The 19,007-nt window shown below is 37.4% G+C and overlaps 1 protein-coding gene across 6 annotated transcripts in view; it reads left to right on the forward strand.

Annotated features, from left to right (window-relative positions):
- The window catches only part of SPAG16 (sperm associated antigen 16), a 1,246,090-nt gene that overhangs the window by 21,562 nt on the left and 1,205,521 nt on the right, over positions 1-19,007 (forward strand). For all 6 annotated transcript variants that reach the window (XM_072617486.1, XM_072617488.1, XM_072617489.1 and 3 more), the window contains 2 exons: positions 138-265; positions 5,154-5,291. In XM_072617486.1, the coding sequence (XP_072473587.1) occupies positions 138-265; positions 5,154-5,291 (266 nt within the window). The remainder of the gene's footprint in view (positions 1-137; positions 266-5,153; positions 5,292-19,007) is intronic.

Below are 19,007 nucleotides of genomic sequence, written 5' to 3' on the forward strand. Positions count from 1 at the left end.
TTTATTATAAAAAACAGTGATCTTTACTTAAATGCTAGTATATAGAATTCAGAGGTCCACCAAAGAATTCTTCTTTTGGTTGTGTATCAGACTTTGTATACATTTAAAAGTAATATTGTGTCAAATTTAAATTGCAGGCCCAGAAAACAGTTATGCCTACTAAGCAATCATTGTCTGAAGTACCCGAAGTGGTAGAAGACTTTCTCTGCAATTTCCTCATCAAAATGGGAATGACCAGAACTCTTAACTGCTTTCAAAATGAATGGTAAAACATTATGCATTTAAAGCAGTTGAACATTTTATTTAGTGCAGTAGTTCATGGATTAGGCAAATGCATATTGAAGTTTAAGAGTAATAATTACATTAGTTACATCTAAACATTTTGAAGACTTAGGAATGGCTCATCGTTTTCTAACCTGAATTAAAGTGATACAAATCTATCTTTCTTCTTCTTCCCCTTCATCAAAGTTATCATGGGATTTTGCTTTTTAAAAAATATATGTCCATTTGAGGTATTGATTATGAAAAGAATATAAACTGCAATTTTTAAATTAATAGCTTTTCAGTATATTCAATATTTAATATATTTCAGTTGCTTTTCAAAATATTGAGAAATATTAGTGCTCACACCCTCACATTTGAAGTCATTCAAGCAATAAACTGCATAGCTTTGGAAATTGAATATTATTTTTAAGGTATGTGAGATATACTTTTAAAATACAGTTTTTTAAAAGTACATAAATTGTGGAATAGAAAGCTATTTTTAAAAATTCTCCTTCACAAATTTTATTCTACAATTTTCCCTGTGTTGAACTTTGTATCATCAGTGTTACTGGCTTATGTGACCTTATTTAAATTGTTGATTACAGGACTTTCTATGATCCTTATATTTCAAATTAGACAATTAATTTTGAAAGTCACATCACACTTCAGGAGCATCCTTTTAATAGTTTAAAGGTTGTTAAACCCATCCACCATCATCTCTGATTTCTTTTTTGGAAGTGATGCTACTAGTCACATTTTTAGCATCCTATGATTCCCTAGGGGAATATGAAATTGATATTTAAACCTGATCTTTTGTAATCATTAGCATATTATTGAAAGAATTAATGAAAGGATGATTAATAGGATGTACATACACATATAAGGTTGCATTGTACTAAATCCTTGTTTTATTTTATGGGGTAGCTGTGGTCTGTTAATTCAGCTGAAGTGTGATTTGGGTGGGGCTGTTTTTTCCCTCATTTTATTGACTTATTGCCGCTAAGTTGAAACTGAGCCATTAATTAAAATGGTTCACTCAGTGAATTAGCTAACTGAATAGGCCACAAATGTTATACTAATAGTGTTTTATTAACATTCTGTTCAACTGAACTAGGCATTTCCTGAATTTGCCCCTTGTTATTTCCCACCTAAGTGTATATTTTTGGTCGTGCTCTTCCTTATGCCAGAAATGTTGTTTACAATCTTACAATCTTTATCCTGCTTGCTGCTTGCGTCCTGCTTCCAATCTTTATCTAATGAAAACACATCTGTTCTGAAAGGCCAAGAGCCACCTTCCCTAATAAGCTAGGGGTATTATCTTCATTATTAGATCTCTCACAGAACTTGGTTTATGATATATGCATATGTATTTTGATTTATATCTGTCATCTCTCCTTAACTAGAGTTTAAGTTCCTTGAGGGTAAAAATATTATTTTTGTATCTTCTTCTGCCCCACCTCTAACTCCATGTACATAATATAGGGGAGATATTAGAGTTTTCTAGGAAAAGTGGGACCTCAGTGGGAGTAATTGTTTTTCAGAGAGTGGTAGTATGGTGTATTGGAAAGACTCTAGCTCTAGCTTTGGGATCAGAGTACCTGGCTTTGAATCCCAACTGGGCTATTTAATCTAAGTGTATCTTACGTAAGTTATTTAACTTTTCTGATACTCGTGGAATTACATAATGTTAGAACTAGAAAGTATCACAGAGACCCAGTATAAACTTTTTTTTTTTAAATTAAGTTAGAAGCCATGAGAGGTTAAGTGATGTTTTCAGGTTGTTCATCTGTAAAATGAGTACATTGAACTAGATCTTTCCTAAGACTCTTTCTAGTTCTAGGTTCTATAAGTCTCTGTACACATCCTTAGATTATTTTAAAAATACATAGGAAAGTATTTTTGCAAATTGATTTAAATTATTATTTTTCAATATAAATGTCAAAAGATGGTTATTATAAAATTCTTCATTGTTAGGAAAAGACAGATTTGAGGGTCTTTTTGAGGATGAGTTTTAATTCTTAGCCATAAGTATGAAAATGATTTAAAGAAAAATATTTGTTTATACTTTAAAAAGTTCTTTGAATTTATCAAGTATTCTTTTTGGATTTTATATTTTAGATTAACAAATTAACTTTAACACATCACTAAAATAAGATAACTATATTTATAGGATATTTTTAGAAAATGAACTGTAGCATTATGTGACATCAGTAAATTCCTTATAAAGCATCTAATGTAGGTTTTTTTTTTTTTAACAGCCCAGGTTAAGTAATTGTTGTCACCAGCTTTATAATGGGACTCTGGTATTTCAAAATTTTATAAAAGAAAGAAATCTTATCTTGCTCTTATAGCATAGTTGTAAGAAGAGTTAATCTTTTTTTTTTTTTTTTAAAAACAAAAACAGTTTAAAACAGAAGAAACACTTCAGCATTTCAAAACCTGCCAGGAAAGCTGGCAGACTCTTGTCTTCCAGTGGGATGTGAAGAATCCCTGGGAAACAAGGCTTTAACTTCACCTTCCACTCATATTCTCAGACAGAGTAAATAAAGTGTTTAAAATTTTAACTTGCAGTTGTAGTGATTGTTTAACCATACCTTCAAAAGTTTAGAATTGCTCCTTATTGACAATGGGGCTTATATTTCCTCTTCTGAGTTGAGTGTGAGATCAAAATACATGAAAGAGAAAGTAGGATGAAAATCACGTTTTTTTTTTGAAGAATTTCATCAAGTGAAATAAATACAAAACTTATGTATGAGTTCAATTTGCCAATTATTTTTGAGTGCCTACAGTGTACAAGGTGATGGGGGTTCAAAGGCAGAAAACAAAATTGGTCCTTCCCTCAAGGAGTTTATAATTCACTGGAGGAGGGGAGAGGAATCAAATGTAAACAGACAAGTAAATTAAACACAAGATTATTTGAACAGAGGGAGAGAATTACCAACTAGGGGCTTCAGGGAAGGTTTCACATAGGAGATAACACTTGAGTTTAGCCTTGAAGAACCGAAGGATTCTGATAGGCAGAGATGAAGGCATGTGTTGAAGGTACTGGAAATAATTTGTGCGCTGAGGTGGGAAGAAGCTAATTGCCCATTTTGCTGGAATGTAGACTATAATAAAGGGAAGCAGTATGGAATAAGGCTGGAAAGATATATTAAAGCCATATTCTTTAAATGCCCATCTGAAGAGATTTTATTTTGTCTTAGAGGTAGTAGGGAGCCACCAAAAGTCTTTTGAACAAGTGAGCCATTTGGGTCAGACTTGTATCTTACAAATATTATTTTGACAGCAGCTATATCGAGGTGTTATTAGACTTTTAAAATCACAAATAAATATATGAATAGTCAAAAAAACCAAAAGGAAAAATTAGATATTCCAAAAACAAAGTCAGTGACCTCTATAGCAAGATGCCCTTTTGGAAGGGTAAATGACCTTTGAAAGAAGTATGTGTGTTCATCCTTCATTGCTGAAGAAGACCATGCCATCAGAGAAATGATGCCATGACTTGCACTTGACTATGTTTTGAATGAGGGAGGGCTGTGCAGGTCACCAACCTCACTTCTCCTCCAAAGCCATCTGTATCCAGTGACCATATTCATCAGAATGACTGGAGATGACCCAGAATGAGGCAATTGGGGTTAAGTGACTTGCCCAAGGTCACATAGCTAGTGAGTGTCAAGTGTCTGAGTTGAGATTTGAACTCAGGTGCTCCTGACTCCTGCACTGGTGCTCTATCCACTGCACCACCTAGCTGCCCCTTTTGAAAGAAGTATCTTGGCACAGAATCACCTGTGCCTCTGAGCATTTTGCTTATCATAGGTTAAATCTCAAATGATTAAGAGGTCAGGAAGCTGCATGCTGAACATGGGCTGACCAGCCTTAACCTCAGGGGCCACACTCTGCCATTTTCCTCTAGTTGAGGGTTATCATGGTAGGGCTAGATGTTAGGATGAAGTCTGACTGGGGAATCTTGGGCTAGTCATGCTGCACTAAGTCACTGCTTTGGAGATCCCTTGTGTCCATAGCACGATAGAGCAAATTCAGAAGCACCAGCAGCTCATCTTTGCCTTTCTTTACTGCAGACTCCTCCATTCCCCAGAGCGTTAGTTATACTTTATCTCTTTCTGAGAGGTTGTGTCTGTTCTTCTTCCTTGCGCTAACAAACATTTTCACAATATAATATAAAGTTCTTGCTTTTGGCTGATAGAAACATTGATATTCTGTAATCTAATAACTTATTAAAGTTATTCCAAAGTTGTAATTCTGCTATTGTGTCTTAGATTTCTACTCAATAGTTTAGTGGTTTTATTTAAGTTAAAAGTTAAATAAGTAAACTTAGTAATTCATTTGTAATATATTTGTGTTACACCATTCAGAAAAACTACTGAATGGAATTATAAAGTAATTTGAAAACCAGTTTTTCAACACCCAACAGGATGTGGTTTAAGCTACCCTGTAATGCTTTAACCAGTAGAATCAAATCTTATAAGAATCTCTTGCCTCTTCATTCATCTCTTCTCATCTTCTTTCATTTGAATATCTTATAATTTCCTGAAAATATAAGACATGATTGGAATATGATTTCATGCAGAAATTGTTTTTTCAGATATTTTATAAATTGCTAAATAAATAATTTTGTATGCCAGTTATTTTTTAATCTCATAAAATAATTTGAGATATTAATACAGAGCAGGCTACCTGATGACAGTAGTAGGGAGGAATTATGATAATACTAAATCTGTAACTTTCTTAATATATGAAATATTTTATGGGTAATAAGTAAACCATAAATGTAAGACAATACCAGCTGATAACATATTCTTTTTTATTATAAGTATGATTTAAGTTAGTAGAAGAATGATACAAGATGTTTTTATTTTATGTTGTCCTAGGTATGAATTAATTCAGAAGGGTTCATTTAAACCTCCAGATGTTGGATTTGTTCCAGATGTGTATACTCAGAATATGCTTTTGGACAGTGAGAACAAAATTTTGAAGAAGGATTTAAAGCACTATAAGGATGCAGCTGAGTATGTTAATTTATATTTAATGATTTTATTTTATATCGGAATAAACTAACCAATAGAGGTTACCATATGGAGAAAAGGTTTATTATAAGTAAGTTTCACATCTGTCTGTAAAACTAAATTATATTCAGTTAAGGTCAGAGTTGAACCAAATATAGTGACAGACTCCTGATTGAACATCAAAGCATCAAAACATTGCTTTGTCATCACGGTTGGAACTCTGTGATTCAGAATCAAATGCATGATATAGCAGAGGAAATGGCTGGTTCGTGAAGCAAAGTTATCGAAAAAGTTTGCAATATTTTATGCATTGGAGTTTTTTCCTCCTGAGACGATGATCCCAATTAGCTATTTTTTTTGCATTGCTTCCAGAGAAAAGAAACAATAATGGGGAGAATGAAGATTTAACCTTGTAGGAGTATTTTAGGCTTTAAAACACTCTTAAAGGAAATGGGTGTTTTCTCTACTTTCTGGTGTATATGCAGCCATAAGACTGAGGCAGCATGGGCCTAAAGTAGATGGGAAGGACTGGGATTAGAAATGTGTGTGCAACCAGTGTTTTGGGTCAATTTGTTTATTGATTACTGAATCACTCTTAAGACAATCAATTCCTACCAGTCACTTTTAAATCCCAAAGGAAAATATTTCTCTAACTTTTGTTTTCAATTTAATTTAATTCATCAAACAACTTATTAAAGTGTGCTCTGCAGGAGGCATAGTGTTGAACACTAGAGATATGAGAGAAGTGGTATGTATAGATTAGAGGCATATAAGACTTGAGAAAATTGTAGGGGTGAAGAAACATTTATAACCTAATTCTGTTCAATATATGGCTGCAGGTCAAAAACCAACTGACATATTCATGTATTCAGCTTGTTGTGCTTCTGCTATACCTGATTTCTGTAATTCATGAGTTTTATACTGTCCATGCTATAAGCACACATGCATGTGTAAGAGTGAAATGTTACTAAAACTATAGTCCTGTTTTCACTTTTTACAAAATAAATTACAGCATCTGCCTCTACGTATATTCTGAATTTTTATTGTTACTTAATGAGTGTGCTGGGAGCTTGATAGTGTATTTTTCTTAGAATGGTACCCAGTGTAGTGTTCTAACAACCTGATTTCCCTTCCACTGTTGCTTATGTTTGCTAATTTTTCTTTTTGTATAGATGTATTCTCTCCATAAAAAGTTTTGCCATCGTAACATTAGATAATCATTGTTGCTCAGTTGAATATTATAGCTAATAACTGTAATCAAAATGTTAAACCATTTCTCTTGTAAATTATTAATTTCATGTTAAAAACAACCATGATTAAATCAGGTATCATTCAAATAAATAATTGTAGGAGAGTCTGGCTCATACATTTTTGTTTACTAATGTTTCAAATTATAGCTTACAGTAATTACTTTCATAGGTGTCACTCATTTTAACTAAACTGATATTTTATAAAATTTTAAGCATTTCAGATTGGTAAAATAATTTTGGTTATCCTTGCAGTTGATTCTCTGTGATCCTGGATACTCTGTGATCCAGAATGAAATGCATGGGATAGCATAGGAGAGGGTGAGTTCATGAAGCAAAATTATTGAAAAGTTTGACAACATTTTGACAAGTTGGAGATATTCTTCCTAGGAAGATGGTTGTTGTTGTTAAATCATTACTCAGTTGAATCCAACTCTCCATGATCTGATCTGGAGGAAAGAATGTTAGAGATATTGTGTGGGTAGAAACAGATGTTGTCATTGATTGGTTAAGTTGGGCAAGGGAGAATGAAGAATTAAGGATAATGCCAAGGTTGTAATCTTGGGTGATTGGCAGCATGGCAGTACTTTTGAAAGAAATAGGGTAGAAAAAGAGTGATAGAAAGATAGAAAAGAGTGTGTTTTGGGGAAAGTATGGCTTCTGTTTTGAACATTCATTTTGAGTTTGAGATGCCTATACAGCTCATCCAGTTTGAGATGTCCACCAGGATGTTGGTGACTAGAATTCAGAAGGAGGACTAAGGCAGGATATATAGATTCTGGGTATCATCTGCATAGATATGATAATTTATCCCTTGGGAGCTAGTGATATAGTATAACAGATATTTTGGATATTTTTGTGTGTGTCATGGACCCCTTTGATAGTCTGACAAAGCCTACGAACCCCTTCATCAAATGAAGTTTTTAAATGCATAAAATTCATAGGATTATATAGGAAATACATAGGATCACATAAGATTACAAAAGAAACCAAATATATTGAAAAATAGTTACTGAAGTATTGTAAAACAGATTTACGGACCCTCTTTCATATAGAGGGAAAAGAGATGAGTGTCCAGGACAGAGCCTTGGGGAACAACCAAGATTATAGGAAGAATGATGTGGATGATGAGCCAGCAATGGAGACAGAAAAAGAACTGTAAAGAGGAGAACTGAGAGAGACCAGTATCATAAAAACCCAGGAAAAAGAGAGTATCCAGGAGTAAATGGAAGTGAATAATATAAAATACTACAGAAAATTTGAGAAGGATAATTGAGAAAATAGCAACATATTTGGCAGTTAAGATATCATTGGTATCAAGATGGCAGTCTGAATGGATGTCAGACTGCCCAGCTTCCACAGACTTACTTGAGTAAAACCCTGAAGTTAGTTCCATACTAAATAATGATCAGCAAATGCAATGACAATCTATAGTGAGATCTTCCACCCCAGACTCAACCCATGCTCAGCAAGTATGAATGAAAACTGCACAGATCTGTTAGAACCAGAGGGCAAAAACAAAGAATGACAGAATCCACCAATCTCCTCCAAAAAGGAAACCTGAATGGAGAAGTCTCAAGAATATCACAGCTAAAATTCAGAGCTCCCACATCAAAGCATAAATATTGCAAGAATCCAGAAGAAGGAATTCTAGTACCAAGAGACTGGAGTCAGGATCATTAAAGACCTGGCAACTTCTGAAAATGAGAGATGGTGAAGTATAGTATTCTAAATGACAAAAGAGAGACTTATACAGCCAATAATAACTTACCCCTTGCAATACTGAGTATAATCAAAAAGGAAAAGAAAAGCATCTTTAAAGGAATTGAAGACTTTTAAACATTTCCAATGAAAAGACAATGTCTGAGTTGGAATTTTGAAATATAAATACAAGAGTCCAGAGAAAGCTAAAAAGGTAAATTTATTTGATGGAAGGAACTGTATGATGATGTGGTGTTAATAATTTGATGTTCAGAACTTTCATGTATTCAGAGAGTATTAAATGAGTTAAAGAAGAAAAAGAAGAGGCCCTTTTGGGTTGATAGGGTTGATCTGAGAGTTTGGAGAGCAGAAAAAGAAGGGATAGCAAAGTGTAGAAAGGAGGAATTGGGGGAGGATGGAATTTGCTATTTCTCATCTTTGGGATATGTGAGAAGACTCTACAAACATGAAAGAGAAGGAGTGGGGAGTGGGCATCAGGTGAATCTCACTCATCTAAAACAGACAAAGGAAGATTGAAAAAAACATACACATAATTTAGTGTGGAAATGAATCAACCTTAACAGGAAAACAAGTGGAGATGGGTGGGGTTAAGAGAAGATACTGCCAGGTAGGGAATAGTTATAAGCAAAACAAGCTTCCTAATCTTGAAGGGGGAATTAAAAGGGAGAAGAGAAAAGGAAAAAAAACCAAAACCGAAACTAAAAACTAAGCTGGGCCTTGGAGAATTGGGGAATAGCTGAAGGAATTATAATGTATTAATATAAGGAGATATTATTAAACTCTCAGTGTCCTGGTTAGTATGAATTGATGCTGAGTGAAGTGAGCAGAACCAGGAGAAGAGCTTATACTAGGACAATGACATTATAAAGGTAGAAGTCAGATCAAAGCAGTAACCAGCCATGTCTCCAGAGGACTGTTTGTGAAGCATGTTCCTGCCTCTTGACAAACATGTCATAGATACAAGGTGCAGAGGCATGCATTTTGGACATGCCACCATGTAGATTCCTTTTGCTTGGTAATGCTTAATTTTTATAAGAGGCTTTTTTTCCCCTTGATGGAGGCAGAATGAGGCAGGAGGGCAGCAGAATTAGCAATAATGATAGTAAACAAAGGGCTATTGAACAATTTTTCAAAACTCACAGAAGGAAGTTCTCACGCAGCACCTACAAGCAGGACAATTTTGAAAGTAATGTGTATGATTTTATACACATATATACATATATACATACATATTTATTCATTTTAAAGCAAAGGGTTTGAAATGGAGATTTATCATTTCATATAGGAATCTTCACTTTGTGTTCTGCTGTGTATGAGGCAATTCTCTTTCCTAGTGATTAACTTCAGGATAAAAAGTAAATTTAATAAAAACGATTTTTAAAAGATCATTTTTAAACTTTGAACAGAGAAGTTTCCCTTTGGTAATTGAAGGCCATATTATATAGGAAATGATTGAATGCAAAGGAAGGTGGCAGCAGCAGCAGCATAAATTTTTGGAGCCCTTGGCCTAAAGAATCTGGGGGAATTGAGCTGCTTATCTGGATCTCAGCCCTGAATGGCAGCCCTGGGGTGAGGAAGAGTGCTGGCGTTATGGAGCTGGTGGAGGCTCTGGAAAGGGAATTCTACTTGCAGATCCTGGGCAGAAAAGCTTTGGTAGCTCCCAGACCAGAGCATAGGCCAGGAGAGGATTAACTCTTCTCCCATAACTGTGCCACCTTGGAGGAACTGAGAACTTGCAGGTCCCCAGATTATATCCTCCTCTTGACAAAGGACTCAAAAGTCAAGAAACTGGCTGGGAAAATGCACAAAAAAGGGAAAAAAGTAAGACTACTTTCTTAGGGAACAGGTATTTTCTTCCATCCTTTCCTATGAGGAAGAACAATGCATATCATCAGAGGAAGACTCACAAGTCAAGGCTTCTGCATCCAAAACCTCAAAAAAAAATATGCAGTGGTCTCAGGCCATGGAAGAGCTCAAAAAGGATTTTAAAAATCAAGTGAGAAAGGTGGAGGAAAAATTGGGAAGAGAAATGAGAGCAGTGTAAGAGAATCATGAAAAGTAAGCCAACAGCTTGCTAAGGGAGACCCAAAAAATGCTGAAGAAAATAACACCTTTAAAAATAGGCTAAATCAATTGGCAAAAGAGGTCCAAAAAGCCAATTAGGAGAAGAATGCTTCAAAAACAAGAATTAGCCAAATGAAAGAGGAAATTCAAAAGCTCACTGAAGGAAATAGTTCTTTAAAAATTAAAATGGAGCAGATGGAAGCTAATGACTTTATGAGAAACCAAGAAATTACAAAACAAACCTGAAAGAATGAAAAAATAGAAGATAACGTGAAATATGTCATTGGATAAACAACTGACCTGGAAAATACCTGAAAGTCATAATCAAAAAAAGAGCCTAGACATAATCTTTCATGAAATTATCAAGGAAAACTGCCCTGATTTTCTAGAATCAGAGGGCAAAATAAATATTGAAAGAATCCACATCACCTCCTGAAAGATCTGAAAAGAGAAACTCCTAGGAATATTGTAGCCAACTTCCATAGTTCCCAGGTCAAGGAGAAAGTATTGCAAGCAGCTAGAAAGAAACAATTCGAGTATTGTGGAAATACAAACAGGATAACACAAGATCTAGCCGCTTCTACAATAAGGGATCAAAAGGCTTGGAATAGGATATTCCAGAAGTCAAAGGAACTAGGATTGAAACCAAGAATCACCTACCCAGCAAAATAGAGTATAATACTTCAGGAGAAAAATGGTGATTCAATGAAATAGAGAACTTTCAAGCATTCTTGATGAAAAGACCAGAACTGAATAGAAAATTTGACTTTCGACACAAGAATCAAGAGAAGCACGAAAAGTTAAACAGGAAAGAGATATCATAAGAGACTTACTAAAGTTGAACTGTTTACATTCCTACATGGAAGGATAATATTTGTAACTCTTGAAACTTTTCTCAGTATTTGGTAGTTGTAGGAATATATATATGTGTGTGTATATATATATACACACACACAGGACATATATATGTATATATATATATATATATATATATATATATATATATGTATATATACACATAGACAGGGCACAGGGTGAGTTGAATAGGAAGGGATGATATCTAAATAAACTGAAGATGTGAGACAGGAGTATATTGGGAGGATAAAGGGAGAAATAGAGTGGGGCAAATTATCTCATAAAAAAGGCAAGAAAAAGCTTTTTCAGTGGAGGGGAAAAGGGGAGAGGTGAGAGGGAAAAAGTGAAGCTTACTCTCATCACATTTGGCTTAAAGAGGAAATAACATGCACACTCAATTCGGTATGAAAATCTATCTTACACTACAGGAAAGTAGGGGAGAAGGGGATAATTGGGGTGTGGGGATGATAGAAGGGAGGGCAGATAAGAGGAGGGAGTAATAAGAAGTAATCACTTTTGGGAAAGGACAAGGTCTAAAGAGAGAATAGAATAAATGGGCAGGATAGGATGGAGGCAAATATAATTAGTCTTTTCCAACATGGCTATTATGGAAGTCTTTAGCAAAACTGCACATATATAGCCTATATTGAATTGCTTGCCTTCTCAGTGGGGATGGGTGGAGAGGAGGAAGGAAGGGAGAGAATTTGGAACTCAAAGTTTCAGGAATGAATGTTGAGAATTGTTTTTGCATGTTACTGGGAAATAAGAAATACAGGGTAATGGGGTATAAAAATCTCTCTTGCCATGCAAGAAAAGAGAGAAGATGGGGATAAGGAAAGGGGGGAAGGGTGTGATAGAAGGGAGGGCAGATTGGGGGAAGGGGTAATCAGAATGCACTGTGGTTTGGGTTGGGGAAGGGGAGTGATGGGGAGAAACTTTGGAACTCAAAATCTTCTCGAAATGAATATTGAAAACTAAAAATAAATAAATAAAGATTCCTTTAGATCTCTGAATTTGTTATGTGACCATAAACAAATCACATGACCTAAATGTATCTCAGCTTCCTCATGTGTAAAATCAGGTTTTGGTACTAAAAAAAAAATCTCTAAAATTCATTTCAATTCTAACATTCTTTGAGCCTTTGTTTGGTTTAATATTATAGAGAGGTATAATAATTTCATCAGTGTAGATACTCTTGCTGATTCTGATTGAACCCCCAATACACCTTAACAAATAGTCATCTTGAATTACTATCATTGAAAAAAGTCAGTAATAATCCTCTTCAGACTTTTTTTAGGTTGGTCTTTTGTTGAATCTTGCTAATTTTTTCTGTCTCTTTTCAAATACATTTTTAAAATTTTTTTTTAAAATTTTTAAAAATTTATTTATTTATTTAACTTTTAACATTCATTTTAACAAAATTTTGGGTTCCAAATTTTCTCCCCTTTTGTCCCCTCCCCCCCCAAACACCAAGCATTCTAATTGCCCCTATGACCAATCTGCTCTCTCTTCTATCATCCCTCTGTGCCCTTGTCTCCAACTTCTCTTTTGTCCTGTAGGGCCAGATAACTTTCTATACCCCTTTACCTGTATTTCTTATTTCCTAGTGGCAAGAACATTACTCAACAGTTGTTCCTAAAACTTTGAGTTCCAACTTCTTTACCTCCCTCCCTCCCCACCCCTTCCCTTTGGAAGGCCAGCAATTCAATATAGGCCAAATCTGTGTAGTTTTGCAAATGACTTCCATAATAGTTGTGTTGTATAAGACTAACTATATTTCCCTCCATCCCATCCTGTCCCCCATTACTTCTATTCTCTTTTGATCCTGTCCCTCCCCATGAGTGTCGACCTTATATTGCTCCCTCCTCCCCATGCCCTCCCTTCCATCATCCCCCCCACCCTGCTTATCCCCTTATCCCCCAGTTTCCTGTATTGTAAGATAGGTTTTCATACCAAAATGAGTGTGCATTTTATTCCTTCCTTCAGTGGAATGTGATGAGAGTACACTTCATGTTTTTCTCTCACTTCCCCTCTTTATCCCTCCACTAAGAAGTCTTTTTCTTGCCTCTTTTATGAGAGATAATTTGCCCCATTCCATTTCTCCCTTTCTCCTCCCAATATATTTCTCTCTCACTGCTTGATTTCATTTTTTAAAGATATGATCCCATCCTCTTCAATTCACTCTGTGCATTCTGTCTCTATGTGTGTGTGCATGTGCGTGTGCATGTGTGTGTGTGTAATCCCACCCAGTACCCAGATACTGAAAAGTTTCAAGAGTTACAAATATTGTCTTTCCATGTAGGAATGTAAACAGTTCAACTTTAGTAAGTCCCTTATGATTTCTCTTTGCTGTTCACCTTTTCATGCTTCTCTTCATTCTTGTGTTTGAAAGTCAAATTTTCTTTTCAGCTCTGGTCTTTTCATCAAGAATGCTTGAAAGTCCTCTATTTCATTGAAAGACCAGTTTTTCCCCTGAAGTATTATACTCAGTTTTGCTGGGTAGGTGATTCTTGGTTTTAGTCCTAGTTCCTTTGACTTCTGGAATATCCTATTCCACGCCCTTCGATCCCTTAATGTAGAAGCTGCTAGATCTTGTGTTACCCTGATTGTATTTCCACAATACTTGAATTGTTTCTTTCCAGCTGCTTGCAATATTTTCTCCTTGACCTGGGAATTCTGGAACTCGGCCACAATGTTCCTAGGAGTTTCTCTTTTTGGATCTCTTTCAAGCGGTGTTCTGTGGATTCCTTGAATATTATTTTGCCCTCTGGTTCTAGAATCTCAGGGCAGTTTTCCTTGTTAATTTCATGAAAGATGATGTCTAGGCTCTTTTTTTGATCATGGCTTTCAGGTAGTCCCATAATTTTTAAATTGTCTCTCCTGGATCTATTTTCCAGGTCAGTTGTTTTTCCAATGAGATATTTCACATTATCTTCCATTTTTTCATTCTTTTGGTTTTGTTTTGTGATTTCTTGGTTTCTCATAAAGTCATTAGCCTCCATCTGTTCCATTCTAATTTTGAAAGAACTATTTTCTTCAGTGAGCTTTTGAATCTCCTTTTCCATTTGGCTAATTCTGCTTTTGAAAGCATTCTTCTCCTCATTGGCTTCTTGAACCTCCTTTGCCAATTGAGTTAGTCTATTTTTCAGGGTGTTATTTTCTTCAGCAATTTTTTGGGTCTCCTTTAGCAGGGTGCTGATCTGCTGTTCATACTTTGCTTGCATGTCTTTGGTTACTCTTTCCAGTTTTTCCTCCAGTCCTCTAACATAATTTTCAAAATTTTCTGAACCCTTTTTGAGCTTTTCCCAGGTCTGATCCCATTGAGTGGGCTGGTATACAGAAGCCCTAACTTCCGTGTCTTTCCCTGGTGGTGAGCACCTCTCTTCCTCATCAGAAAGGAGGGGAGGAGAAACCTGTTCACCTAGAAAGTAACCCTCTATAGTCTTGGTTTTTTTTCCCTTTTCTCAGCATTTTCCCAGCCAGTGACTTGACCTCTGAATATTCTCCTCACACCCACTTCGCCTCCTGATCCTCCCAGCCAGCCCTTGGGGTCTGAGACTCAAATGCTGCTTCGCAGCCTCAGGGCTTTGGGCGGGGTCAGGGCTGCTATTCAGTGTGAGATTAAGTTCAGGTGCTCAGGTTGAGGCAGGGCTGCCTCACGGGCTCAGTTCCCTCAGGGGGTTTATGCAGAGACCTTCAACAATGGATCCAGGCTCCTGCCTGCTTGGGGAGCCTTGGTCTGCTCCCATCTCCGCTGTTGCCTCCCGAGGGGGACTGAGTTATGGGGGCACCCCACTCCCCTCTCGACCCACCAAAGAGACCTTCTCACCGACCCCCGTCACCTGTGGGTGGAGGGACCTGTGCAGCCACTGGAGATCCCGTCCCTGAAGCCTGCTCGGATCTGCTCCTCTCGGTGCTGGGGCCATGGCAGGGCTGGGCTGGGCTCTGCGTCCACAGCACGACGGACCTTTTGCGAGAGGTTTGCAGGTCCCTCTGGAACAGAAATCTCCTTCTCTCCACTGTTCTGTGGCCTCTGCTGCTCCAGAATTTGCCGTGGGTTACTTTTTACAAATGTTCTATGGGTTGTGGGTTCGGAGCTATGTGTATGTGAGTCTTTCTACTCCGCCATCTTGGCTCCGCCCCCCCAGTACATTTGTTTTAAGACAGAATGGTAATAGAATAATTATGTAATGAAAGAAATAAAAAATATCCTAAATATTTCATAAAGCAGACAGATAAACTACTATACAAAACTGTTAAAATTAAAAGACACCAGTCTTCTGTTAGAGGAAAAAATTTCCCATTGTAATATTCTGTTAAAATAATTATTTGGTTTTAGGCCTTCTAGAAATATAATGGCCCTTTAACTGGTTCCCTCCTTTACATATTTACAGACTAATTTTATACAAGAAGTTCCATCACAATTGCTGGAACCCTCAGTTTAGGAAAATTCCAAACAGGTAAACAGTGGGTTCTTTTCTTTAATTTAAATTTATGCCTGTCTCTGGTTCACTTCTGGCCTCTTTAGTGTTTGAAGCAACATTCAAGATCCTATAAAATTCAGATTCCTACAAGAATTTGATAACTGAAGAGAAGATTGCATTATAGTATTTGTAGATAGAAAATGGGAGAGTCAGTTGAGGAAAAAACAAACTTTTTCTCAGGACTTTGCTTAGCCCTTGAGTATGTGGTTACAACAGTAGCACAGCCGTGGTTCTCTGACCCTCCTCCTCTTCCTTTCCTTTTTAGTGAGAGTCTTATTTTTGTTTAGGGGTTATGTGTTTTTGTTTTTAGTTTTAACAGAGCCTACATTTCTTGTTAATAGTGCCCTTGTAGTGGCAGGGATTCATCGTAAAAATTTTGAATGCTCTTTGCAATAGGGACCCAGAGGAAATTTGCCTGAACTTCAAAGGGATTGCCTATGGTACAGTGTCCCCTAGGAAAATTTTGGAGTCGTGGAGAAAGGGCCACTTAGAAATTTTTTTCTAGACCCCAGTTGGACGGACTTAGCAATGAGGGAATCATGGAAGAGTTATCACCCAGAATTTCTTACTGAATGGTGAAGAGGTGGCTTCTAGTTGACCCTTGGCCCTAATTCCCTTAGGGATTAGCTCCACATGGTCTGAAAAGCTATGTAGGACACTTTTTTTTTTCAGATAGGGAACTTGACTTCTTTTTCTTTTAAAGTTAATTACGGGTTAAACCAGTATGTTTATATGAGTTTGAATGGAGGCCACTTTGGAAAGGGGGAGGAGAAGGCTATGTGCCTCAGCACCCTTCCCCCTCCCAACCAGCGACTGAGCCCATAATGGAGGGGCCCTGCTTGGGAGAGGTTAAGGTGAAGACTCTGTGTCTCCAGCTCTCTAGTACTAGTATGCTAGTGTTACTACATGAGAAGGCTCACATTAAATTGGCTTTTGTTAATGTTTTTTTTGTTGTTTGTCCTTCATTTTCAAAGAGGACCATGTCATCAGAGAAATGATGACATGACTTGCACTTGACTTTGTTTTGAGTGAGGGAGGGCTGTGCAGGTCACCAGCTTCATTTTCTTCTTCTGAGCCATCTGGATTCAGTGACCAGATATTCATCAGGATGACTGGAGATGAACCAGGATGCAGTGGGAGACCTTGGCCTCTTTGGCCTTGGGCCTATTCAGGTATTCACTTAGGGTGAGGTATTAATTATTTTGTTATTAATTTTAATATCAATTATTAAATATTAATTTAATTACTTTGGACTAATAATTAACACCAAAAAAAACACAGGTACTCCATCAGCCACCATCACACCATCCATATGTGGAACCATCGGTTACAACAAATGGAGAAGTTTTGAATGCTGTGGATAAGTTCACTTACCTTGGTAGTGTATTTTCCAGGGATGTACACATTGACAATGAGGTTGATGCATGCATTGCCAGAGCTAGCTCAGTGTTTGGGAGGCTCCAAAGAAAGGTTTGGGAGAGAAGAAGTATTAGACTGACTAAAATTGAAGGTCTACAGAGCCATTGTGCTGACCTCATTGTTATATGCTTGTGAAACATGGACAGTCTACCAGTGCCATACCAGGAAACTGAATCTCTACCATTTGAACTGTCTTAGGAAGATTCTGAGGATCCCCTGGCAGGATAAGCTACCAGACACTGAAGTCCTTACTCGAATTGAACTGCCAAGTATTCAAACTATGCTTCAGAGAGTGCAACTCTGATTGGCTGGTCACGTTGTTCAAATGCAAAATGTACGCTTGCCAAAAAAGACTATTTTATGGAGAACTGGCATGGGGCAGGTGATCACATGGTGGCCAGAAGAAACAACACAAGGACACTTTCAAGGTCTCTCTCAAGAACTTTGGATTTGACTGTGCAACATGGGAGACACTGGCACAGGACTGCTCAGCATGGTGTGCCCACGTAAGAAAAGGTGCTATGCTCTTTGAGCAAAACAGAATTGAGACAGCACAAAGTAAACACAGGATGAGCAAATTTGGGATATCTACCCCAAATATTCAAATGAACTATCTGTGCCTAACCTATGGTAGAGCATTCCTAGCTCATACTGATCTGATCAGCCACAATGGGACACGCTAAAATTTTACTTTACAAAGGTGATGTCATTTTGGTCCTCTTTGAAGACGAAGGATAACCAACCAACCAACCAGCTAGGGTGGGGTGAGGCCCATATGGTGAATAGGCCTGTTTAAGAAGTAGTCAGGGTCCTTTAATGAGCAAAAAAGGAATAACTAAATTGAGCTGGAAGGAAAGAGGAACACTTAGGATTGATAATCACTCTTTAGCCAGGAGGGCCTAGGAAACAGCCCTTAAATGGAGTTTGGGCAGGGACCCAGTCTATGGGTTTCAGTGTACTGTAGGTTTAAGGTTTAAAGTCAGGGTGGGAGAGGACAGGAGAGCAAAGCAAAACAAAGCAGGCCAGTAAGCCACAGGTTAACTGGGCATGCCTGGCCATCCAAATTTACCTAATGGAAAGATCCTAGACATGAATCCAATGCTAAACTTTAAGTGATTTCCCCCAGTGCACTGCAGTGGGAGCATAAAGAGTCAGAGGATGAGAAAAAGAGTCTAGCCCCTTTTATCACAAGCCAAATTCTTCAAAGCTGAATCCAGTATGACCTTATGTAGAGGTCCAGGGAAGAAGAGCCCCATTATCGGAGAGTATGAGGGCAAGGAGGTTAAAACAGGACAAGCACAGACAGAGGCTTAGGAGTATTTTGGTATGTAGTTGGCTTTTGTTTCTTTCCTGGACCTTGGAGAAGGTGCCCAGTAGTGGGCATGAAGTTGAGTTACTTTTGTTGGTGTTCATCTTTCATTTTGAAAGAGGACTGAGGACATCACAGGTGATGTCTTGAATTGAATTGAAGTTAGGCAGAGTTGGCAAAGTGATCAGCTTCACTCTTTCTTCCAGACTCATCAGAAGTCCAATGACAACACTAAAGTCAGAACAACTGGCTATGAGCCAGGTTGCAGTGTGGGCTACTTGTGGCATGCCAGAGGATTTTAGGCGGCCTGTGAAACATAAAGGAAATGGTAGAGGAATATATCCAGGAAATCCTTTGGTGGGCTTCAGGTTGTGCAGGCCTGCTCTAAACACTTTACAATTCCTGCTTCAGCCTCCTTTATGGCTGTTGGAAAAAATTGTTCTTATAGCAACCCTGATGCCCTCCCTCTCCGGGCTCTCAGAGCTTTGGTAGTGGGACCTGCCCATGAAGGGGAGCCAGGTAGTGGCGTCGACAGTGAGAATAGAGAGGGAGCCCCTAAAGGAAAATGGTGTGTGGGAAGAGTGACACTGGAAGACACTTGTCAGTGTCCCCTCCCATG

This window comes from Notamacropus eugenii, chromosome 6, assembly GCF_028372415.1.
Source record: "Notamacropus eugenii isolate mMacEug1 chromosome 6, mMacEug1.pri_v2, whole genome shotgun sequence".
Classification (NCBI taxonomy): domain Eukaryota; kingdom Metazoa; phylum Chordata; class Mammalia; order Diprotodontia; family Macropodidae; genus Notamacropus; species Notamacropus eugenii.